A 25,691-nucleotide genomic window follows, 5' to 3' on the forward strand; every position below is an offset into this window, starting at 1 on the left:
TTTTCTTACGAGATGTTCCATGCAATTCTCGTTGCAGCCACGGACCTTCAACCGTGAACAGTCTAAGGTAGCCTTCGTACTCACACTGCTATCAGGCAAAGCGGCTCTTTGGGGAACGGCGGTGTGGGCGAACCAGGACCCATGCTGCACCTCTTTCCAGACACTCTCCGAGGAGATGAGAAGGGTCTTCGATCGGGCCGTGGCGGGTAGGGAGGCGGCCAGACTACTCGCTGACCTTCGCCAAGGAGACCGTTCAGTATCGGAATACTCCATCCAATTCCGCACTCTGGCCGCAGAGTGTCAGTGGAACGAGGAGGCGCAGTGGGACATGTTCCTGCATGGGCTGGAGGACCGGATCCAGAAGGAGATTTATGTTCTGGACCTTCCCAGGAATTTAAATGGACTAGTGGAACTAGCCTTGAGGGTCGACGCTCGTCTGAGTCGTATTGGCCGTCGAGCATGCCCTAACAGACCGTATAACGACACGGAGGGCTGGCATGCCAGCGGCGGGAACACGGCCAGTTCAGCATCCGCTCACGAACCCATGCAGCTGGGGAGAGCTCGGCTCTCCCGGGAAGAGAGGGAGAGGCGGAGATCCCAAGGACTCTGTCTCTACTGTGGTAGAGCGGGCCACTTTATCCACTCCTGCCCGGTAAAAGATCAGGCCCGGTAGTAAGCATGAGGCTACTATCGGGTGGTGTCACCACAGAGAAGACCTCATCATCTACTCTCCTCCCGGTAAGACTAAGATGGGCCACCCACACACACGACACCCAAGCCTTACTGGACTCAGGAGCAGAGGGTAATTTCATGGACTTCAAGCTCGCTCACAAACTCCAGATTCCCATCACCTCACTCTCGCACAAGATATCCGTCAACGCTCTCAATGGTCAAGAACTCCCCAACATTTCTCACACCACTGAACCTATCACACTCATCACTTCTGGCAATCACACTGAGACACTATCATTTCTACTCATGGACTCACCCCTTGCACCATTAGTTCTCGGCCACCCTTGGCTCACCCAACACAACCCCAGAGTTGACTGGGGTCATAACTCTATATCCATGTGGAGTAACAAGTGCCTTGAGTCCTGTTTGGTGTCTGCTTGTTCGTCTGTGTCTGATTCTGTGTTTCTAGAGGAGGCAGTGGAGTTGTCTAACGTGCCCGTTGAATACCTCGACCTGAAGGAGGTGTTCAGTAAGTCCCGTGCTGCTTCTCTTCCTCCGCATCGTCCCTATGACTGTGCAATAGAATTATTGCCAGGTGAGTCTCCGCCTAAAGGCAAGTTATATTCACTCTCTGTTCCTGAGAGGGAGGCTATGGAGAGATACATCTCCGGTTCTCTGGCATCTGGATTCATTCGTCCTTCCTCTTCTCCAGCGGGGCGGGGTTCTTCTTTGTGGGGAAGAAGGACGGTTCTCTGCGTCCTTGCATTGATTACCGTGGGTTGAATAACATCACAGTGAAGAATACCTATCCCTTACCGTTGATGTCCTCAGCCTTTGAAAGGTTACAGGGAGCATCCGTGTTCACTAAGTTGGATTTACGGAATGCATATCATTTGGTTCGCATAAGGGGGGGGGACGAATGGAAGACCGCGTTTAACACCCCCAGAGGGCACTTTGAATATTTGGTCATGCCTTTTGGGCTATCCAACTCCCCAGCGGTTTTCCAGGCACTCGTCAATGACGTGCTGAGAGATATGATTGATCAGTTCATATATGTTTACCTGGATGACATACTGATTTTTTCTTCTTCTCTCCAGGAACACGTTCAGCACGTCAGACGAGTACTTCAGAGGTTGTTGGAGAATGGACTTTTTGTCAAGGCGGAGAAATGCATTTTTCATGCACAATCCGTTCCATTCCTAGGTTACATCGTCTCGACTGAAGGTATTCGCATGGATCCTGACAAGGTTAAGGCTGTGGTGGATTGGCCAAGCCCAGATTCCCGTAAGGCCCTACAGAGGTTTCTGGGATTCGCCAATTTCTACCGGCGTTTCGTTCGCAACTTTAGCCAGATAGTCGCTCCTCTTACTGCCTTAACCTCCCCAAAGTGACGTTCAGGTGGTCCGATACAGCCGAGGCTGCATTCGCCAAACTCAAGAGCCGCTTTGTTTCGGCTCCCATCCTCATAGCTCCCGATCCCTCGCGTCAGTTCGTGGTGGAGGTGGACGCTTCAGAGGTGGGGGTAGGTGCGGTACTTTCCCAACGTTCCTCTTCTGACGACAAGATGCACCCTTGCGCGTTCCTTTCCCATCGGTTATCACCTGCGGAACGCAACTACGACATTGGCAACAGAGAGTTGTTGGCAGTGAAGTTAGCACTGGAGGAGTGGCGCCATTGGTTAGAGGGTTCGGGGGTACCTTTTATAGTTTGGACCGATCACAAAAATTTAGAATATATCAGAACCGCCAAGCGACTCAACTCCAGGCAGGCGCGGTGGGCACTCTTTTTCGGACGTTTTGACTTCTCTCTCTCGTATCGCCCGGGTTCCAAGAATGTCAAACCCGATTCTCTTTCTCGCATTTTTGACCATTCCGAACGCCCATCCACTCCTGAGTGCATCCTACCCGGGACCCTAGTGGTCTCCACACTCACATGGGAGGTTGAATCGAGGGTCAAAACGGCCTTAGAAGGGGTAACGCCTCCGCCCGGTTGCCCGCCTAATCGGTTGTTTGTGCCGGAGGGGTGTCGGTCCGATGTTATTCGGTGGGGGCATTGCTCCAACGTAGCGTGTCATCCAGGAGTCAGCCGCACTAGCTTTTTGGTTAAGCAACGCTTTTGGTGGCCACTGATGGCTCGTGACATTCACAGTTTTGTCTTGGCTTGCTCGGTTTGTGCCACTGGGAAGACTTCTAATCGACCCCCAGATGGGTTACTCCAACCGCTGTCGGTCCCTTCGAGACCCTGGTCCCACATCGCGCTAGATTTTGTTACCGCCCTCCCGCCCTCCCAGGGCAAGACGGTTGTTTTGACCGTGGTGGACCGGTTCTCGAAGGCGGCTCATTTTATTCCCTTGCCTAAATTACCATCTGCCAAGGAGACAGCGGTAACTGTCGTGGATCACGTCTTTCGCTTACATGGCCTGCCGATGGACGTAGTTTCTGACAGGGGGCCCCAATTTGTGTCCAAGTTTTGGCAAGAGTTTTGTAGGTTACTGGGAGCGAGTGTCAGCCTGTCTTCAGGGTTTCATCCCCAGAGCAACGGTCAAACGGAGAGGGCCAACCAAGATTTGGAGAGTGTTGCGATGTTTGGTTTCTAAGAATCCCTCTTCCTGGAGTCAACAAATCTCTATGGTTGAGTACGCTCACAATTCGTTGCCAGTGGCAGCCACGGGTCTCTCTCCGTTTGAGTGTAGTTTAGGTTACCAGCCACCTATCTTTCCCAGTACGGAGTCCGAGGTCACTGTTCCCTCCGCTCACGCTTTCATCCAGAGGTGCCGTCACGCATGGAGCAGAGCCCGTGAGACTCTTCTCCGGGTGGGGGCGCGCACCAAGGCTAAGGCCGATCGCCACCGGTCGAAGCCTCCGGTATACGTCGTTGGCCAAAGAGTGTGGCTTTCTACTAAGAACATTCCACTCCGATCCGTTTCGAACAAGCTTGCCCCCAAATTTATCGGCCCGTTCAGAGTCACCAGGATCATTAGTCCGGTGGCGGTCCGGCTCAAGCTTCCTCCGGCGTATAGGAGAATTCATCCTACCTTTCATGTGTCTAAAATAAAACCTGTGTTTCAGGCACGTATTAACCCGCCGGTCCCGGTTCCCCCGCCGCCACGACTTGTTGATGGGGAACCCACCTTTTCTGTCAATTGTATTTTGGACTCTAGAAGGAGGGGACGCGGATTCCAGTACCTGGTGGACTGGGAGGGTTACGGCCCGGAGGAGAGAAGTTGGGTACCTGCTAGGGACATTCTGGATCACTCCCTTATCGATGATTTCAATCGACAGGTAAATTCGCCTGGGAACGCCAAGAGGCGTTCCTAGGGGGGGGGGTATTGTCACGGTTCATGAATCCACTGCCTCCCTCTTTCTCTCTCTCTCTCTCTTTCTCTCTCTCTCTCTCTCCCGTGTTTGTGTGGGCGTGGTTCCCAATCTCGGCCTGATTGTCTGTGCCAGCTGGAATCACTTATCTTCCCTTTATATGCTCTGTAACCAGTGTTTCTTGTTGTCAGATCGTTGTTACTTCTCTGAGGTTGTGTCGTGTGTCTGTGCTCATCTCTCACCGCCCTTGTGTGGATTATCTGCTGTGCTTCCTCCTACCCATCCGGACACACTCCCCTGGATTTCTCAGCACGCTATCTTAGGAAGATGCGCCCTAGTCCCTGGGTCGGATTCCGTCTGAGTACAGTCTGTCTGTCCTGTTGCTGCTGTAAACTGTATTTATTAAACCATCGTTGCTTGCATCTTGCATCCGCCTCTGTATTGTCACAATACACTTGTGTGGTTGTTTAGTGCTGAAGACTGTATATACTGTACATGAATTTAGAACAAAATTAAAACCATCGACAAACAAACACAGTCAAGTATATCTAACTTCTAGAATATGATATTTATTAATTATTTAGTTGTGTCCTTATACATACTTATACAGATACATATATTTATACGTAAGTAGCCTATATACATACTTTATCATGTAAATGTGACATTTTACAGAGTAAACTATATAGGCCAACTAATGTAAATGCTTCCCACTGGGCACAGACGTCAGTTCAACGTCTAGTTTTGTTTTACATTTGATTCAGTTGTCAACTAACGTGAAGTCAAAATGAAATCAACAAAAATGTTAACCATCTTATTGGATTTAGGGTAAAAGTTGGGTGAAAAAAAGACAAAAATTCCTGATAATCCATTACCTTCATGATTTTTTGTATATGTAATCAGTTTTGATTTAACCAGTTTGTGCCCAGTGGGTTACTATTCTGGTTGTATTGTTTTACATTTTCATTAATGTGCAAACAGAGTAGAATCATACTCATGCTTTGAGAAATAACTTTCCAACATAAGAGATTATCGTAGGAAAAACATTTGACATCCTTTTCTCTTAATGTTGAAGAATGTTCCTCTGACTCAGATGTTGTTGATGAGAGAGAGAGAGGTGCTTATAAGGCCTTGATGATGCTACTATCATGGCTCTATATATTATGTTATGATTCAGTTATCCAACAGGCAGATTGTTTAGGGTATGTCAGCCATTTTGATCTAGACCAACTGCCAAAATCATGCCTCGGTTTATTGTTGTACAGTCAAATCATTAACAGTATCACCAGTACGAATTGACACACATGTTCATGTATGCAGGTATAGGTGCAACATGGTTTCTTTTCATGTTTAACAGCATGACAGGAAGCAGAGTTTAATTCACCCAAACCCCACACACAAAGGAAACCTTATTAGTTCCAAGTATTGTCTTGTGAAGGCTAGCTACATTTCCCCCTACAATTCCCCCTGCGTGTTCAACTAGTCTGGAAGCTGGCCATGTTGAACATATACAGTAAGTCAGCATCCTCCAGGAAAGTGACAAGGCCATTTAAATGGAGCTTCCAGACTTTTTTTCAACCAAAAGGCAGCCCTGCCACTTGGTTTGATAAAAATCTAATGGATTGGGATGGAGAAATGTAACCACTTTTAAATTCATAAATGGAGCTTTGATTGTAAAGATTGGCACATATAAGGACTAAATATATTTTGAAGCTATACATTGTTTATAAATACATTGTTTGCAAACAATCCCTAAATCTCTGTCTCAGCGGGAGCCATGATTCCTGTGACGGAGTTCCGGCAGTTCTCAGAGCAGGAGCCAGCATTCCGGGTTCTGAAGCCCTGGTGGGATGTGTTCACAGACTACCTCTCTGTGGTCATGTTAATGATCGGAGTGTTCGGATGCACCCTACAGGTTAGTGCACAGACTACCTCTCTGTGGTCATGTTAATGATCGGAGTGTTCGGATGCACCCTACAGGTTAGTGCACAGACTACCTCTCTGTGGTCATGTTAATGATCGGAGTGTTCGGATGCACCCTACAGGTTAGTGCACAGACTACCTCTCTGTGGTCATGCTAATGATCGGAGTGTTCGGATGCACCCTACAGGTTAGTGCACAGACTACCTCTCTGTGGTCATGCTAATGATCGGAGTGTTCGGATGCACCCTACAGGTTAGTGCACAGACTACCTCTCTGTGGTCATGTTAATGATCGGAGTGTTCGGATGCACCCTACAGGTTAGTGCACAGACTACCTCTCTGTCATCATGCTCATGATCTGAGTGTTCGGATACACAGTATAAGGTCAGTATCTTCAAACCTCACAATGTCTGATTTCCCCACCTCAGAGTGCCCAAAAGGCCTGACTATCTAATGAACAAGGTGCATACACATTATAACTTTATCTTGTAGCATAGTCCTATACCTAGTGGGGCAAAAGTGGTTGAATTGATGTCATAATGAGAAATATGTTGTAATTCACACAGTATGCCTTGTGTGCCGTGTAGTTAGGATGCTATAGCAGATATTAGCCTTTAAAGTAACTTGCTGATTCACTGCTCTGTAGATCTACTGTGTCCTGTCCTGTAGTCACAAACAGCCCAGTGTTGGGTTCATGTAAGTTGCACAGTATAGTGGAAGTTTACCAACGGAAAGGGGAAAACATTCCTGCACTCCACACATACACACACTCACACAGACACTGCGCACCAAAAATGTCTCCCCCGCCTGCCTCACCACGTCTTTATAAACACATGGGCTTCATCCGAAATGTTACCCTATTCCCTATATACGTAGTGCACTTCTTTTGTCCAGAGCCATCTGGAACACAGCCATGATTCCAGCGACCAGTGGCCTGTCACTTCCCTTCCCCTCACGACTCTGACCAGCTGCAGAGAGAAAGGGTGGAACCCTCCCTTACGGAAAAAAACATGAATTTCACATGATCACATGTGTGTGTTCCACAATCACACTTTGATCTGGTCACATGTGATTATATGTGAAGTTAATGTTATAACATGTGACAACATGTGAAGCAACATGTGATAACATGAAACTACACATGTGAAATCATGTTTTTCCACGTGAAATTGTAAGGATTAACCCGAGCCGCTATCCTTCTCCTCTTATAAACCCCTGTAGATTATAAGTCATTATTTTTAGAAAAGCCCAAAACACCATTGACAGGAACTTGTTTATTGGGGTGAGAATATCCCGTGTTGTCCCTTGAAACAAGGGAAGGATCACTACAAAAAGAATGACTATTTTGAAAAACTGCGTTCACAGTTTGTAAATAGTGGGTGATTTCCAAACATGACCCATCTGATGACCCTCATTAGTTTACATTGATAGTTTACATGGTGAACTGAACCGCAGCCTAGTCAAAGCAGACAGCACTGTTCCTAATTAATACATTTCCTGGCATTATGGGATTGTTTGTCTCAGTTTACAGTAGTGGAGGTAAACACTGGCTCTGCCAAAGGGACATTTTTTAGCTTTACACACACAAGTGTAGCTACCGGATGTAGATGAACGGTAAGGGGGAAGGTGAGAGAGAGTGAGAGAGAGAGAGAAAGAAAGACAGAGAGAGAAAGAGAGCAGGACAGAGAGAGAGAGAGACAGAGACAGAGACAGAGACAGAGAGAGGGAGAGAAAGTTAAAGAAGAGAAAGATCAAGAGTGAGATCAGGAGAGTGAGAAAGAGAAGAGAACTGTGTGTGTGTGTGTGTGTGTGTGTGTGTGTGTGTGTGTGTGTGTGTGTGTGTGCGTGCGTGCGTGCGTGCGTGCGTGCGTGAGAGAGAGAGAGATGACCAGGGTGTGTAGAATTCTGCTGATCTCTGTTGTCATGACGTGGCTCTTTCTGGGTATAGATCGTGGCTTCCCCCTCTCACTCTCTCCTACACCCAGGTTCTGTTATCTCAGGTCGTAAATTCCTGGCGGAGACTATCTCCCCCTGGCCATGCTGAAAGAGAGACCACAGAGTGAACAAAGGATTTCATGTGGCTGAACTCCTAAATCCCCAAAATGTGAAAATGAAACTATATGTCCACTTGTGAGAATGTGGGAAGAGTCCGTGGACACTTAAAGGACAGTTATGTTGAGTGTGTTTCATTTGGTGACCTCACTAACGACAGGAAACCCACATAACTATATCTCTGAATATGTACATTTCTCAATTATGGTGTTTGCATCTAATTCTTGTATAAAATGAATGAGTAAAGATTAAACTATTTGTGAAATGATGTAATGTGATGTTAAACCTTTAATGTGAGAGAATTGTATTCCCTTTAAAGTTTAACTAAGTCATTGGCCCACTCCCATAAGCACAGACATGATCTGGCGTCATGGAACAGCCCTTTCCTATTGTTACGAATAAAACTCCCTCCTGAGGAAATCCTCTTCAGACCACACATACCTCGGTGTAAGCTGAGGTGGCACAGGTTTGAGTACCAAGACTAAGCAAATCCACAGTGTGAGATTTGATTGCGAATAGTTATTAAATTACCATACCACGTGGAGCATTGGCTACACGGCTGTAAATGGTTAAACCCTGAGACTAGCGATCCCTACAGAATAAGAGAAAATCTTAGATACTAATTACTAGTCTGCAGCTAGACATGATGTAAACCTGGGACGAGAATACAGACAACCGCCAAAACATCTATTCTATGACAACATTTCTGAATGGTACTCTGAAGTATACATCCTAACCATGAACGACTTTGATCTTCAGGGAAACAGAAAGCGAGAGAGAGACTCGGATTAACTCTCCAGCAGATGGACCGGATTCCAACAGAGAAGATCACAACGACACATGGGTGTAATATATATTGATTGCAATTATTCCCGAATGAGTGAGCGTTGTGTGCAAAGGATTAGCATTTCAATTAATATAATTACAGTGGGGCAAAAAAGTTTTTAGTCAGTCACCAATTGTGCAAGTTTTCCCACTTAAAAAGATGAGAGAGGCCTGTAATGTTCATCATAGGTACACTTCAACTATGACAGACAAAATGAGAAAAAAAATTAAGAAAATCACATTGTAGGATTTTTAATTAATTTATTTGCAAATTATGGTGGAAATAAGTATTTGGTCACCTACAAACAAGCAATATTTCTGGCTCTCACAGACCTGTAACTTCTTCTTTAAGAGGCTCCTCTGTCCTCCACTCGTTACCTGTATTAATGGCACCTGTTTGAACTTTTATCAGTATAAAAGACACCTGTCCACAACCTCAAACAGTCACACTCCAAACTCCACTATGGCCAAGAACAAAGAGCTGTCAAAGGACACCAGAAACAAAATTGTAGACCTCCACCAGGCTAGGAAGACTGAATCTGCAATAGGTAAGCAGCTTGGTTTGAAGAAATCAACTGTGGGAGCAATTATTAGGAAATGGAAGACATACAAGACTACTGATAATCTCCCTCGATCTGAGGCTCCACGCAAGATCTCACCCCGTGGGGTCAAAATGATCACAAGAACGGTGAGCAAAAATCCCAGAACCACACGGGGGGACCTACTGAATGACCTGCAGAGAGCTGGGACCAAAGTAACAAAGCCTACCATCAGTAACACACTACGCCGCCAGGGACTCAAATCCTGCAGTGCCAGACGTGTCCCCCTGCTTAAGCCAGTACATGTCCAGGCCCGTCTGAAGTTTGCTAGAGAGCATTTGGATGATCCAGAAGAAGATTGGGAGAATATCATATGGATAGAACTTTTTGGTAAAAACTCAACTCGTCGTGTTTGGAGGACAAAGAATGCTGAGCTGCATCCAAAGAACACCATACATACTGTGAAGCATGGGGGTGGAAACATCATGCTTTGGGGCTGTTTTTCTGCAAAGGGACCAGGACAACTGATCCGTGTAAAGGAAAGAATGAATGGGGCCATGTATCGTGATATTTTGAGTGAAAACCTCCTTCCATCAGCATTGAAGATGAAACGTAGCTGGGTCTTTCAGCATGACAATGATCCCAAACACACCGCTCGGGAAACGAAGGAGTGGCTTCGTAAGAAGCATTTCAAGGTCCTGGAGTGGCCTAGCCAGTCTCCAGATCTCAACCCCATAGAAAATCTTTGGAGGGAGTTGAAAGTCTGTGTTGCCCAGCAACAGCCCCAAAACATCACTGCTCTAGAGGAGATCTGCATGGAGGAATGGGCCAAAATACCAGCAACAGTGTGTGAAAACCTTGTGAAGACTTGCAGAAAACGTTTGACCTCTGTCATTGCCAACAAAGGGTATATAACAAAGTATTGAGATAAACTTTTGTTATTGACCAAATACTTATTTTCCACCATAATTTGAAAATAAATAAATTAAAAATCCTACAATGTGATTTTCTGGATTTTTTCCCCTCATTTTGTCTGTCATAGTTGAAGTGTACCTATGATGAAAATTACAGGCCTCTCTCATCTTTTTAAGTGGGAGAACTTGCACAATTGGTAGCTGACTAAATACTTTTTTGCCCCACTGTATATATTGTGTATAGTGATCCCTTTTGTCTTTCCCACTTCTTTCTCAGTCCACACCCACTTCCCTTCGTCCACCAAGCCGTCATATCGGCTTAGCCCACTTGGGAATCTTCCCTATCCTTGTTAGTAAGCAATATTTACTGTTTGTTTGTTCATGCATTTCTGTGATTATTTAGTTAGTTAGTAAATAAATGATTAAGCCAATTGGTGTTGTCACACCCTGACCATAGTAAGTTGTTTATTCTCTGTGTTGGTTGGGGCATGATAGTGACTTGGGTGGGTCATCTAGGTGAAATGTATTTCTATGGTGGCCTGATATGGTTCCCAATCAGAGGCAGCTGTTTATCATTGTCTCTGATTGGGGATCTTATTTAGGTAGCCTTATTGTCCTTATTGTGTTTGTGGGATCTTGTCTACATTTAGTTGCCTGAGTGCACACCAGTAGCTTCACGTTTCGTTTGTGCTTTATTGTTTTGTTTTGGTGAATTTCAGTTTATTAAAATATGTGGAACTCTACTCACGCTGCGCCTTGGTCTACTCATTACAATGAGCATGAGAGAAGAACCCACCTAAAACGGACCAAGCAGCATGGCCAGGAGGAATGGTCATGGGAGGAAATCCTGGATGGAGAAGGACCCTGGACGCAGGCCGGAGAGTATCACCATTCAATGGAGCAGTTGGAGGCAGCGAGAGCGGAACGGCGACGATACGAGGAGTTAGAACAACAACGGAGGCACGAGAGGCAGCCCCAAAACTTTTTTGGGGGGTGGCACATGGGGAGATTGGCGGAGTCAGGGTTTAGACCTGAACCAACTCCTCGTGCTTACCGTGGGGAGCGTGTGACCGGTCAGGCACCGTGTTATGCAGTGATGCGCACAGTGTCTCCAGTGCGCATTCACAGCCCGGTGCGCTCTGTTCCAGCTTCCCGCAGTTGCCATGCTAGAGTGGGCAGTCAGCCAGGACGGATTGTGCCGGCTCAGCGCTCCTGGTATCCAGTACGTCTCCTCGGTCCAGGATATCCGGCGCTGGTTCTACGCACTGTGTCGCCAGTGCGCCTTCACAGCCCAGTGCGTCCTGTGCCAGCTTCCTGCACTTGCCGGGCTGGAGTGAGCATCCAGTCAGGAATAGTTGTGCCAGCTCTGCACTCTAGACCTCCAGTGCGCCTCCACAGTCCAGTGCGTCCTGTGCCTCCTCCCCGCACTCGCCCTGAGGTGCATGTCATCAGCCCGGTGCCACCTGTACCGGTCCCATGCACAAGGCCTCCAGTGCGCATCCACAGTCCAGTACGTCCTGTTCCTCTTCCTCGCACTCGCCCTGAGGTGCGTGTCATCAGCCCGGTGCCACCTGTACCAGTCTCACGCATCAGGCCTCCAGTGTGCCTCCACAGTCCAGTACGTTCTGTGCCTCCTCCCCGCACTCGCCCTGTGGTGCGTGTCACCAGCCCGGTACCACCAGTGCCGGTACGACCAGTGCCGGCACCACGCATCAGGCCTCCAGTGTGCCTCCTCAGTCCAGAGCTTCCGGCGACAGTTCCCAGTCCAGAGCTTCCGGCGACAGTTCCCAGTCCAGAGCTTCCGGCGACAGTTCCCAGTCCAGAGCTTCCGGCAACAGTTCCTAGTCCAGAGTTTACGGCGACAGTTCCCAGTCCAGAGCTTCCGGCGTAGTTTCCAGTCCGGAACCTCCATGACGGTCCACGGTCCGCAACCTCCTGAGACGGTCTACGGTCCGGAACCTCCTGAGACGGTCTGCGGTCCGGAACCTCCTGAGACGGTCTGCGGTCCGGAACCTCCTGAGACGGTCTGCGGTCCAGAGCCTCCAGCGACGGTCGGCGGTCCAGAGCCTTCAGCAGGGGTTCTCAGTTCAGAGCCTCCTGCGACGATCTACTGTCTGGTTCCTCCAGTGACAATCCACGGTCTGGAGCCTCTGGCGACGATCCACGGTCCGGAGCTTCTGGCGATGTGCCCCGCACCGGAGCCACCCCCGACACCCTGTGTCATCCATCATAGATGCCCACCCGGACCCTCCCCTATTGAGTCAGGTTTTGCGGTCGGAGTCCGCACCTTTGGGGGTGTACTGTCACACCCTGACCATAGTAAGCTGTTTATTCTCTGTGTTGGTTGGGGTGTGATAGTGACTTGGGTGGGTCATCTAGGTGAAATGTATTTCTATGGTGGCCTGATATGGTTCCCAATCAGAGGCAGCTGTTTATCATTGTCTCTGATTGGGGATCATATTTAGGTAGCCTTATTGTCCTTATTGTGTTTGTGGGATGTTGTCTACATTTAGTTGCCTGAGTGCACACCAGTAGCTTCACGTTTCATTTGTGCTTTATTGTTTTGGTGAGTTTCAGTTTATTAAAATATGTGGAACTCTACTCAAGCTCTTGGTCTACTCATTACGACGAGCGTGACAGGTGTATGGATAATTCATAGTTTAGGCTGGGTTCATGCAGATAACCAACAATTTACGACATTTGGAATGAGACTGACATGAGGTAAATAATAATTAATTTAATAGAAGACTAATTGATCAGATATTAAAATATCTGAAGTAATATTTGGAAAATTATAACTTTGTAATCTGAAGATTTTCCGTGGTGACCCGACTTCCTAGTTAATTACATTTACATTATTAGTTGAATCACGTAATAAGAATTACAGAGAATTGATTTGATAAAATAACAGTCACCACTTTTAATGATGCCAAAGACACAACACTGTACTCAGCAAGTCTGACTTTTAATTTCTCCTGTCCTGCATTAAAAGAGAGAGAGAGCTTCCCCCTTTTCCAGCTGATCAGGCATTTTCTTTAGACAAATTTTCCAGACAGAGTCCTCTGCCTCAGGAACCACATGGTATTTAGGCTATATCACTGGTCTGGCTCATAAGAAAAGCAAATATTTACAAAGTTGAAGAAAAAAACTGTATATACATTACCACATTCATGATCAGTCTATAATTGCAGTAGAAAAATTGGTAATGTTGTAAGTGTTATAAAAGTGCAATGGTAGATCAAAGAATAACATATCATTTAGTGGTACAGTATTGCATAGCGTTACAATCAGTCTGACTCCCTCTTTAGTCTGCGGTGGCTAAAACACAAATTGGTCATTTCCTGTCTGAGTCACAGTCCTACCAATGTTGTCACAGAAGGAAATGAGAAATAACATCCGATATCCCCCTCTGTTGTTTGTATTATCATTGTATCTAAGTTACTGTAACATACTTTTTTGTAATGAATTCATTGGAAATTGTACTCACTTTCCCACTGGGCACAGACGTCAGTTCAACATCTAGTCCATGTGATTCAATGTAATTGCCTAGTGGGTTAGCTCATTGTTAAAAAATAAAAGAGCAAAAAAATAAATGTGCCTAATAAAATCTTAGGAAAATTACAATCAGTGAATAATTCAATATTGCAGAACTGTTTACTACTCAGTTATTGTGATATTGTGTATATATTGCCATCATTGGGTCTTGTTTGACAGTTCAATTGTCATCTTACATTAAGGTTGCTTGCTTTATTGTGAATTTCTTTCAGGTGGTGCAGGACAAAATCATCTGCCTTCCACAGAGAATATCAATGGCGAACCAAACAATACCAAATAAAACCGAGCTGGTCTCACCTGTAGTGTCGCAGGATGTGCATGAGATGATGGGCCTGAAAACCAACCTGGACCTTCAACAGTACAGCTTCATAAACCAGATGTGCTACGAGAAAGCCCTGCACTGGTATGCCAAGTACTTCCCTTACCTAGTCCTCATACACACCCTCATCTTCATGGTGTGTAGCAATTTCTGGTTCAAGTTCCCCGGCTCCAGCTCTAAGATAGAGCATTTCATCTCCATCTTGGGAAAGTGCTTTGACTCCCCCTGGACTACTAGAGCTCTGTCTGAGGTGTCTGGAGAGAACCCAGAGGAGAAGGTATTGTTGGTATGTGTTTGTACAGTATGTACTATATGTATGAATGTATATATGTTTCTATGTACACTGAGTGTACAAAACATTAAGAACACCTTCCTAATATTGAGTTGAACCCACCCCTCCACAGAGATGCTGATGCTGGCCCATGTTGACTCCAATGCTTACTCCCACAGTTATCTCATGTTGACTGAATGTCCTTTGGGTGGTGGACCATTCTTGATACACACGAAAAACTCTTGACACAAACCGGTGCACCGTTCAAAGGCACTTAACCTCTAGCGTCGAGCAATCCCGTATCCGGGGGCGTAATCATAGCCTCAAGCTCATTACCATAACGCAACGTTTCCTATTCATGAAAATCGCAAATGAAATGAAATAAATATATTCAAACACAAGCTTAGCCTTTTGTTAACAACACTGTCATCTCAGATTTTCAAAATATGCTTTTCAACCAAAGCTACACAAGCATTTGTGTAAGAGTATTGATAGCCTAGCATAGCATTAAGCCTAATTTTCAGCAGGCAACATTTTCACAAAAACAAGAAAAGCATTCAAATAAAATAATTTACCTTTGAAGAACTTCGGATGTTTTCAATGACGAGACTCTTAGTTAGATAGCAAATGTTCATTTTTTCCAAAAAGATTATTTGTGTAGACGAAATAGCTCCGTTTTGTTCATCACGTTTGACTAAGAAAAAGACCGGAAAATGCAGTCACTTACAACGCCGAACTTTTTTCCAAATTAGCTCCATAATATTGACAGAAACATGGCAAACGTTGTTTAGAATCAATCCTCAAGGTGTTTTTCACATATCTATTCGATAATCTATTAGTGGTGGCAGTTGGCTTCTCATCAGAAGCAAACGGAAAAATACTGCAGCTGGAGATTACGCAATAATTGCGACAGAGGACACCAAGCGACCACCTGGTAGATGTAGTCTCTTATGGTCAATCTTCCAATGATATGCCTACAAATACGTCACAATGCTGCAGACACCTTGGGGAAAACGTGGAAAACGTAAGCTGACTCCTAGCTCCTTCACAGCCATATAAGGAGTCATTGCCATGAGGCGGTTTCAAAAAATGCGGCACTTCCTAATTGGATTTGTATCTGTTTTTTTCTGTAACATCAGTTCTGTGGCACTCACAGACAATATCTTTGCAGTTTTGGAAACGTCAGAGTGTTTTCTTTCCAAATGTGTCAATTATATGAAAATTTTAAATAGCGCCCCCTATATCCAAGAAGTTAACAATTTTTTCTTACCAATTCACCCTCTCAATGGCACACATACACAATCTCAATTATCTCAAGGCTCTAAAATCCTTCTTTAACTGGTCTCCTCTCATTCATCAACACAGATTGAAGTGGATTTAACAAGTGACGTCAACAAGGGATCATAGCTTACACGTGGATTCACCTGGTCCAGTCTATGTCTTGGAAAGAGCATGTGCTTATAATGTTTTGTACACGCAGTGTATAAATGTACAGTTGAAGTCAGAAGTTTACAAATACTTAGGTTGGAGTCATTAAAACTCGTTTTTCAACCACTCCACAAATTTCTTGTTAACAAACTATAGTTTTAGTCGGTTAGGACATATACTTTTTGCATGACACAAGTCATTTTTCCAACAATTGTTTACAGACATATTCTTTCACTTATAATTCACTGAATCACAATTACAGTGGGTCAGAAGTTTACTTACACTAAGTTGACCATGCCTTTAAACAGCTTGGAAAATTCCAGAAAATTATGTCATGGGTTTAGAAGCTTCTGATAGGGTATTTGATATAATTTGAGTCAATTGGAGGTGTACCTGTGGATGTATTTCAAGGTCTACCTTCAAACTCAGTGCCTCTTTGCTTGACATCATGGGAAAATCCAAAGAAATCAGCCAAGACTTCAGAAAAACAATTGTAGACCTCCACAGGTCTGGTTCATCCTTGCGAGCAATTTCCAAACGCCTGAAAGTACCACATTCATCTGTACAAACAATAGTACACAAGTATTAACACCATGGGACCAAGCAGCTGTCATACCGCTCAGGAAGGAGACACATTCTGTCTCCTAGAGATGAACGTACTTTGGTGCGAAAAGTGCAAATCAATCCCAGAACAACAGCAAAGGACCTTGTGAAGATGCTGGAGGAAACAGGTACAAAAGTATCTATATCCACAGTAAAACAAGTCCTATATCGAAATAACCTGAAAGGCCGCTCAGCAAGGAAGAAGCCACTGCTCCAAAATCTACATAAAAAAGACAGACTACGGTTTGCAACTGCACATGGGGACAAAGATCGTACTTTTTGGAGAAATGTCCTCTGGTCTGATGAAACAAAAATAGAACTGTTTGGCCATAATGACCATCGTTACGTTTGGAGGAAAAAGGGGGGGGGCTTGCAAGCCGAAGAACACCATCCCAACCGTGAAGCACGGGGGTGGCAGCATCATGTTGTGGGAGTGCTTTGCTGCAGGAGAGACTGGTGCACTTCACAAAATAGATGGCATCATGAGGATGGAAAATGATGTGGATGTATTGAAGCAACATCTCAAGACATCAGTCAGGAAGTTAAAGATTGGTCACAAATGGGTCTTCCAAATGGACAATGACCCCAAGCATACTTCCAAAGTTGTGGCAAAATGGTTTAAGGTCAACAAAGTCAAGGTATTGGAGTGGCCATCACAAAGCCCTGACCTCAATCCCATATAATTTTTTTGTCCAGAACTGAAAAAGCATGTGCAAGCAAGGAGGCCTATAAACCTGACTCAGTTACACCAGCTCTGTCATGAGGAATGGGCCAAAATTCACACAACTTATTGTGGGAATTTTGTGGAAGGCTACCTGAAACATTTAACCCAAGTTAATCAATTTAAAGGCAATGCTACCAAATACTAATTGAGTGTATGTAAACCTCTAACCCACTGGGAATGTGATGAGAAATAAAAGCTGAAATAAATAATTCTCTCTACTATTATTCTGACATATCACATTCTTAAAATAAAGTGGTGATCCTAACTGACCAAAGACAGGGTATTTTTACTGGGATTAAATGTCAGGAATTGTGACATTGAGTTTAAATGTATTTGGCTAAGGTGTATGTAAACTTCCGACTTCAACTGTATGTATTGTTGTAGTCGAATGGCTGAGGAAACTATGGAGCAGTTTCCTGGACACAGATAAAGCCTAGGCCTGGACTGAAAACTCAATGGAGAATCTCCTTTCAAAATTCTGTTGACCAGGACTAGGCTCAATCTGTATCCGGGAAACAGCCCTGTATTAGATATATTTGAAATATTTCAAATAAAATGCATTAATTAATAAATAAATGTATTTATTCATTCAAGGACAACAAGAACAACAGTGCCAGCAAAGCGATCCTCAACGTGTCTGTAGAGGGGAACCTGGACAGCCTGGAGAAGACCCAGTCCCTCAAATCCATCCCAGAGAAGATCGTAGTGGACAAGCCCACAGCCAGCGCTCTGGATAAGAAGGAAGGAGAACAGGCCAAAGCTCTATTTGAGAAGGTGAAGAAGTTCCGCCTGCATGTCGAAGAGGGGGACATCCTCTATGTTATGTATGTTCGCCAGACTGTTCTCAAAGTGTTCAAGTTCCTCCTCATCATCGCGTATAACAGTGCTTTAGTCTCTGAGGTGCAGATCACAGTGAAGTGCAGTGTGGACATACAGGACATGACGGGATATAAGCATTTCTCCTGTAATCACACCATGGCCCACCTGTTCTCTAAGTTGTCGTACTGTTACCTGTGCTTCGTGGCTGTGTACGGATTCACCTGCCTCTACACTTCCTATTGGCTCTTCTACCGCTCACTGAAGGAGTACTCCTTTGAATATGTGCGGCAAGAAACGGGAATCGATGACATCCCAGATGTGAAGAATGACTTTGCCTTCATGCTGCACATGATCGACCAGTACGACCCACTGTACTCCAAAAGGTGTAAAAATATATATTTTTTGAAAATTGTAAATTGTTTCAAGTAATTCAGTTCGCTGTTGCTGTTGATAAGTATGTAATGCCTCCAATTGTAAAACAAAGCATTCGGGTGCAGTTGTATGGCTACCCTCTGCTCCAACCATTCGGGGTTGGAATAAAGCAGAAGACAAAAGAAGAAGTTTCCATGGCATATCTGTTTACATTGGACAATAACGTATTCTTCTTCTTTCTTTCTCTCAGGTTCGCAGTGTTCCTGTCTGAGGTCAGTGAGAACAAACTGAAACAGCTGAATCTGAACCATGAGTGGACACCAGAGAAGCTGCGTCAGAGACTGCTGACCAACCATAACAACAGACTGGAGCTGCAGCTCTTCATGCTGTCTGGGCTCCCAGACACCATCTTCGAGGTGACAGAGCTCCAATCCCTGAAGCTAGAGATCATCAACAATGTAACCATCCCAGCCTCCATCGCCCAGCTGGAAAACCTCCAGGAGCTATCTCTGTATCAGTGTTGCTTAAAGAGCCACACCACAGCCACTTCCTTCCTCAAGGATAACCTTAAGGTATGCTATTCTGGTAGTCTTTGGTGTGGCATGTTTTATTTATTTTTTATAATAAAGTATCATTCTATCTTTATGTAAGGTGCTCAGAGTAAAGTTTGATGACAGCAGGGAACTGCCTCATTGGCTGTACCATCTGCGGAATCTAGAGGAGCTCTATCTCATTGGCTCACTGAGTCCTGACGCTTCTAAGAATGTGGTTCTGGAGTCTCTAAGGGAGCTGAAGAATCTGAAGACCCTCTCGCTCAAAAGTAACTTTACAAAGATTCCCCAGTCCATCGTAGATGTGTCCAGCCACCTGCAGAGGCTGTACGTTTACAACGATGGCACCAAGCTGGTGATGCTCAACAACCTGAAGAAGATGGTGAACCTGACTGAACTGGAGCTGGTGCACTGTGACCTGGAACGCATCCCACATGCTGTCTTTAGCCTCACAAACCTACAGGTATGATATGCTGTACCTTGACCGCCTGCTATGATCGCCTACAGTGTCTCAAACTCTAGAATGGTCAACCTACAGGTTTGATATACAGTACTATGACTGTGGTACGATTCCCTACAGTGTCTCCACACTGAGTGGCCCACAATGTGGTTTTTAAATATGTAATGACGTTAAGCTCCTAGTTGAGCAAAGGGCCTAAAAAGGTGCATCTCCAGCTAACTCTGTTCTGGGCTGTTTTCTTGACTTCAAATATGTCATATGTATTGCCAATTCCTGTAATATTGTGGAGTGACACTTAAAATACATTTGTATAACTCTAACTCTACAGGAGTTGGACTTGAAGGAAAACAACCTGCGCTCCATTGAGGAGATAGTCAGCTGCCAGCACCTCCACAAGCTGACGTGCCTGAAACTCTGGCACAACAGTATCTGCTACATCCCTGAGCACATCAAGAAGCTTGGCAGCCTGGAGCGCCTCTACTTCAGTCACAACAAGATAGAGATCTTGCCCTCGCACCTGTTCTTATGCAACAAGCTTCGTTACCTGGACCTGTCCAACAACGACATCCGGTTCATTCCGCCGGAGATCGGCGTCCTACAGAGTCTTCAGTATTTCTCTGTCACGTGCAACAAGATCGAGAACCTCCCAGACGAGCTCTTCTTTTGCAAGAAGCTCAAAACCCTTAAGCTGGGCAAGAATACGCTGTCTTTGCTCTCACCAAAGATCTCATACCTGGTTCTATTGACACACCTGGAACTGAAGGGCAACCATTTTGAGCTCCTGCCTCCAGAGCTGCGGTTCTGCCGGGCGTTGAAGCGGGGCGGCCTAGTGGTGGAGGACGTCCTGTTTGAAACCTTGCCTTCGGATATCAGAGACAAAATGAAGGCTGAGTGAAATGCCTTACAGAATCTGTGCAAAAGGCCCTGCGATACATTACTATCCTGTCCAGGGGGTGTACTTGTACATCATGCTGCCTCATACTACATAAACAGGAGATTGGCTCCTCCTGTCCTATGGGCCTATCTGGCTCGGACAAAGCAAGTTACTTATATGTGCAAAAAGAAAATGCCAATCTTGTCTTAATCTGACAATCATAGTCTCCCAAAATGGTAGATTTTACTATATACTTAGTTTATCATGATCCAACTCTAAGTAGTACACTGTTCTGGGGTGGAAATTGTGATATTCATGCACAGCAAATTCTCCAGTGTTAAATCAACACTTACAGTGACAATTTTTTCTATAAAGTTCCACATGATTAACACTTTTAGTGTTATGCAATAACACTTCATATAGTATTTTTAACACTAGGAAGTGTATATAGTTTACACTAATGGTGTTATGCAATAACACCTTATATAGTATTTTTTAACCATTACGCAAAGAGGTCTGTATCTGTTGACAAGGTCGCTTGTGTTGGATTAAGGAGATGACAATAATAATAACGTCTTTAATGCTACTTGTTATTATGTAAGCATTTACAAAGACTTCAGGACTAGCAGAAGACATATTCTAAATTAAATAAGTATAACCATAGACCACTTAAACTGATACAACACTTCCATTCATGGGTGCCAAAAACAACGAATTTAAAGCCATGCCTCAACTAAGCCACACCTCCAATATAATTTCCTAGTGCCTTGCCTTTTCAAGTTAATTGTAGATTTACCACCCATGACAGTATTTGTAAGTGACAGAGACATGGTTGTTGAATTTATTAATTTCACTCCTGTGGACTTCCCACTAGAGGTGAATGTTATCATTAAAATATAATGCTTTAGGACAATACATTAAATATATAAGGCCTTACTTTGATGGCCAAGTTTTACCCTAACAGTGTTGTTAGGACAATCCTGATTTACAGGCCACATCTGCAAGTCACATTATGCAGGCTTGCAAAGGGATGTAATTCCTATAGGAAACCAGACATATTTTTAATCATTCAGAATGACTGTAAGGGTTAGGAACATTGTGAGGAGACTACCTAAGTCAGGGATGGGCAACTCCAGTCTTCAGGATCCAGAAGGGTGTCACACCTTTCCCCATCCCTAGCAAACACAGATGATTAAGCTAATTACGTTCTAAATTAGCTAGGGCAAAATGGTGACACCAATCAGGCCCCTCGGGGCCCGAGTTTCCCACCCCTTATCTAAACCATTTAAACTGGAACAGCCATTTAAGTAATAGTTGCATTTATTGCATCCATCTGATTGGATTAGTTGAGAAAAATGTAATGTTATTTAAAAATTGTATTTGTGTACCATAATATTAATCAATCTATGTACATGCAAAAACACAGATATTAAAAACAATCCTAAAAATGACTACCTCCAGTAGAGCATGCTGGGAAATGTGATAATGATGGGTATGGTTTTATTGGGAATGTTTTACTCTCCACAGAGTAAAACTGACACGATCACATTCTCACACTTAACATTGGATATAAACACTAACACTGGGGTTATTTTACACTACTGAGTGTTAATTTCAGATTTAATTTAACTCCTGAATCAACACTAGAAATGTTACACTGAAAAATCAACACTAGGTAACACTGGCCAATTTGCTGTGTGGGTGTATGTTTTGAGTAATATGTCTAAGTGTTACTTCATGTCAGAACGGAATAAAGCTTTGTGATGTAATTAAATGGTTCTTAACAATATAATTAGTCACAGGAAAGGTATATTTTGTAATGGGGCATTGTTCATCTGCACTTGCCCGCAATTGCTAATAACCCATCCGCAACCGCCCGTCTATATGTGATAAAGTGAAAATCTAACTTGCCAATATAAAAAAAATGTGCTGTAGGATAGTGTGAGATGTCGGAACGATTTGACAGGGGGTGCAGGATTCTTTTTTGCCTGATTTAGATAAGTTTCTGGTTATAATTTCCAACATTTTGTAGGCTATTTGTTATTCAACTTGTCATTTGGCCAATATGTTGCCCTAGAAGACTAAATAAACCTTTGATCACCAGAATAATGTGATACATTGATAGAAATAATGCTTCAATCTAGTTGACATAGGTAAAAAAGATTCACAGTGCAACATTTTGAAATTACATCAGTTTGACCGGTTCTAAGGAAACAGAAAAGTGTGAAAACGACCCAACATGTTTCTGATAAGATTTCAGTTCAGCTTGGATGCATATTTTATGTGGTTGAAATAGCTTACTGTCAGCTTTTATGATGCTGATAAAGATATCACCTCTACAGACACTATCTAACTGCGCATTCACATTCTCTCAAGATGCTGAAAGAAAGAAATCTAATTTCTCCACTCTTGTTCCCGAGTTCAAATTTTGCTTACATTTGATGTATCATTTTACTTAAATACATGCTTAATTCTGCAGGGGTTAATATTAAGTCTATGTGAGAGGTTATTGACCTACAGTCAGTGTTCAGATGTCAGTTTCCATTTAACTCATCTGAACAGTAGGCTACAGTTCCCTTGACGTGCCATAGGCCTATTTGAAGTCCGTCTTGTGACTGTGGAATTTGTATAGTGCCTCACAATCATCACACACAACATTGCCAGCACCGCTATCATCCACTTTAACCACTTCACCAATTCTTTCCCAAACATTACTTTTCTGTCCCTCCCTTCTCTTTATTTTCAACTCTCCATTTCACAGCTTTTCTCTTATTGAATTCAAGTCCGACATTGTCCTTTTTGCCTCCATGGATAGAGGCTCACTTTTTTCTGCCCATTCCCAAGTGCATTTGGGTTTTAGCATGTAGGCTATTTGGCGCGCCTACAGTTAGGCCCTAAAGATTGAGCTTATGCACCAATGCCAGATAACCTAAAATAATTAAAGAAAAACGTCAATGTAGCCTATAGATATACATTTCACAAGAATGATAGGTTACATTTACAGATTTTGTAAGTATTGTTTTATTTTTAATCAAGCCGCCCGCTACTCACCCACCCTTCACCCGCACAATATTTCATGACCCTAAACCCACCCGCCCCGTGGATATAACCTCGGGGACTGCGGGTTATGAGTCAACCCGCGCATCACTATTACTTAGCCTGGCTACCAGTCTATTTGTGCTAAGATTTGACTCCTTGTACTCTGTGTCTTATGCCAAACATAATGTTTGTGGAATGATAGTACAAACAGATCTGGGACCAGGCTAAGGTATACTGTCTATCAGAGGAACTCAACAACAGGATTGCTTGTTCTTGTATTATTGATATTGTTATTTATTACACTTGTTATACCGTATTATGCAGTGTCTAGCACAAGCTTCAATGAACATACACTGGATAGAATGTAGGCCTATAATCAGAAAGATTGAATATATATACAAGAATCAAAATATCGAATGTATTATCCTGAAGGGCCTCATATTTGGACTTAATTTACTGTCCAAAGATATTCTAAAATATATATACTAAAATGTTTTTTGAAATAACTTTTCTACTCAGTCTCTAAATTATGTAGTACTCGGATAATGAAAGTACTTTATATAACAGTGTAGTTGGCTACAAGTGAAATGTGGACTCAGCTGTAACTGTTTGTCAATAGCCTGTGGCAAGACCATATTTATCAGGAGGGATAGCTAGTTTTAGTTAGTCACAGTTTACACAAGCTAAAAAAGACCAGCCATGTTGTAATTAACATATTTTTATTACAATCCACAAACCCCTTGCACACGCCTTATAGATAGAGAGGACAATAAAGTCCACGCCTTATAGATAGAGAGGACAATAAAGTCACCGCCTTATAGATAGAGAGGACAATAAAGTCCACGCCTTATAGATAGAGAGGACAATAAAGTCCACGCCTTATAGATAGAGAGGACAATAAAGTCCACGCCTTATAGATAGAGAGGACAATAAAGTCCACGCCTTATAGATAGAGAGGACAATAAAGTCCACGCCTTATAGATAGAGAGGACAATAAAGTCCACGCCTTATAGATAGAGAGGACAATAAAGTCCACGCCTTAGACATTACAGTGTATCATAATCAGAGCTGTGGATCACTGCAAAGTTGCCATGGTTAGCTGCTATCGTAATTTATAAAAACAGTATCCCTGCCGTATTTAGGGCGTTATATTCTAATGTTAAATATTCCAACCAAATTAATACAGATGGTAAAGAGTGAAAGATAATAAAAAGGCATATCTTTTGTGCATATTTTTTTATCAGATCATCTCTGCTGTGTTTGGTTCTTCATGTTGATTAATAAAAACAGCCAGATGGCAGCTGCTTTAAATGTGGCACAAATATTTTGTAGTCTGTGTTATCCTATACCTATAAACCATGTTGCATCCCATTTCATGTATAGCTGCACTCCTGGTTTCCCTCAGAGAAAGTAAACCAAGTGTATTGTTGATGTGTGTGGAATCAAAGTTGCACCCTAGGTGGCAGTGTTGTGCATTGAATATAGCCATGTTCAAGTGTCTGAGGGAAATTCTTTACTAAAGGGGTACTCAATTACTATTTGAGAAGGTCTGGTCACACACATTTCCTAGGTGGCAAAGGTCAGGATGAATATTGTCATTATGCAGTGTAGTAACAAACCCCCACCTCACAACACATGTAACCCCAAACTGTTCAAAATATTTTAAAGCTAATTTCCTGCAATTCTACACATTTATATAAGTATCCAGACCCTTTGCTATGAGACTCGAAATTGAGTTCAGATGCATCCTGTTTCCATTGATCATCATTGAGATGTTTCTACAACTTGATTGGAGTCCACCTGTGGTAAATTCAATTGATTTGGTCACACACCTGCCTATATAAGGTCCCACAGTTGACAGTGTACGTCAGAGCAAAAACCAAGCCTTGAGGTCAAAGGAATTGTCCGTTGAGCTCCGAGACTAGAGTATGTCGAGGCACAGATCTGGGGAAGAGTACCCAAAAATAGAAAGTTACTCAAGTAGAAGTGTCACGGTTTACCTCTGTTGAAGGAAAGGCGGACCAAAACGCGGCGTGGGTCTGCAGCATTGAAGGTCCCCAAGAACACAGTGGCCTCCATCATTCTTAAATGGAAGAAGTTTGGAACCACCTCTTACTAGAGCTGGCCACCATGCCAAAGTAAGTAATCGGGGGTGAAGGGCCTTGGTCAGGGAGGTGACCAAGAACTTGATGGTCACTCTGACAAAGCTCCAGAGTTTCTCTGTGGATAGGAGATAGGAGAAACTTCCAGAAGGACAACCATCTCTGCAGCATTCGCCCAATCAGGCAATTATGGTAGAGTGGCCAGATGGAAGCCACACCTCAGTAAAAGGCACATGACAGCCCGCTTGGAGTTTGCCAAAAGGCATTTAAAGGACTCTCAGACCATGAGAAACAAGATTCCCTTGTCTGATAAAACCAAGATTGAAATCTGGCCTG

At 43.8% G+C, this 25,691-nt stretch overlaps 1 protein-coding gene across 3 annotated transcripts in view; it reads left to right on the forward strand.

Annotated features, from left to right (window-relative positions):
- LOC112251170 (volume-regulated anion channel subunit LRRC8C-like) overlaps positions 1-24,577 on the forward strand; it is a 29,776-nt gene extending 5,199 nt beyond the window's left edge. The window contains exons 2-7 of one of the 3 annotated variants that reach the window (XM_024421967.2): positions 5,756-5,901; positions 14,006-14,398; positions 17,733-18,340; positions 18,580-18,901; positions 18,981-19,343; positions 19,669-24,577. In XM_024421967.2, the coding sequence (XP_024277735.1) occupies positions 5,764-5,901; positions 14,006-14,398; positions 17,733-18,340; positions 18,580-18,901; positions 18,981-19,343; positions 19,669-20,235 (2,391 nt within the window). In that variant the 5' untranslated portion in view covers positions 5,756-5,763 and the 3' untranslated portion in view covers positions 20,236-24,577. Of the gene's footprint in view, positions 1-5,755; positions 5,902-6,151; positions 6,227-14,005; positions 14,399-17,732; positions 18,341-18,579; positions 18,902-18,980; positions 19,344-19,668 lie in introns of those variants that run through there. The other 2 variants (XM_024421968.2, XM_024421969.2) reach the window with 2 other exon arrangements.
- Positions 24,578-25,691: the final 1,114 nt, after the last annotated feature.

Source organism: Oncorhynchus tshawytscha, linkage group LG05, assembly GCF_018296145.1.
Source record: "Oncorhynchus tshawytscha isolate Ot180627B linkage group LG05, Otsh_v2.0, whole genome shotgun sequence".
NCBI classification, from domain to species: Eukaryota; Metazoa; Chordata; class Actinopteri; order Salmoniformes; family Salmonidae; genus Oncorhynchus; species Oncorhynchus tshawytscha.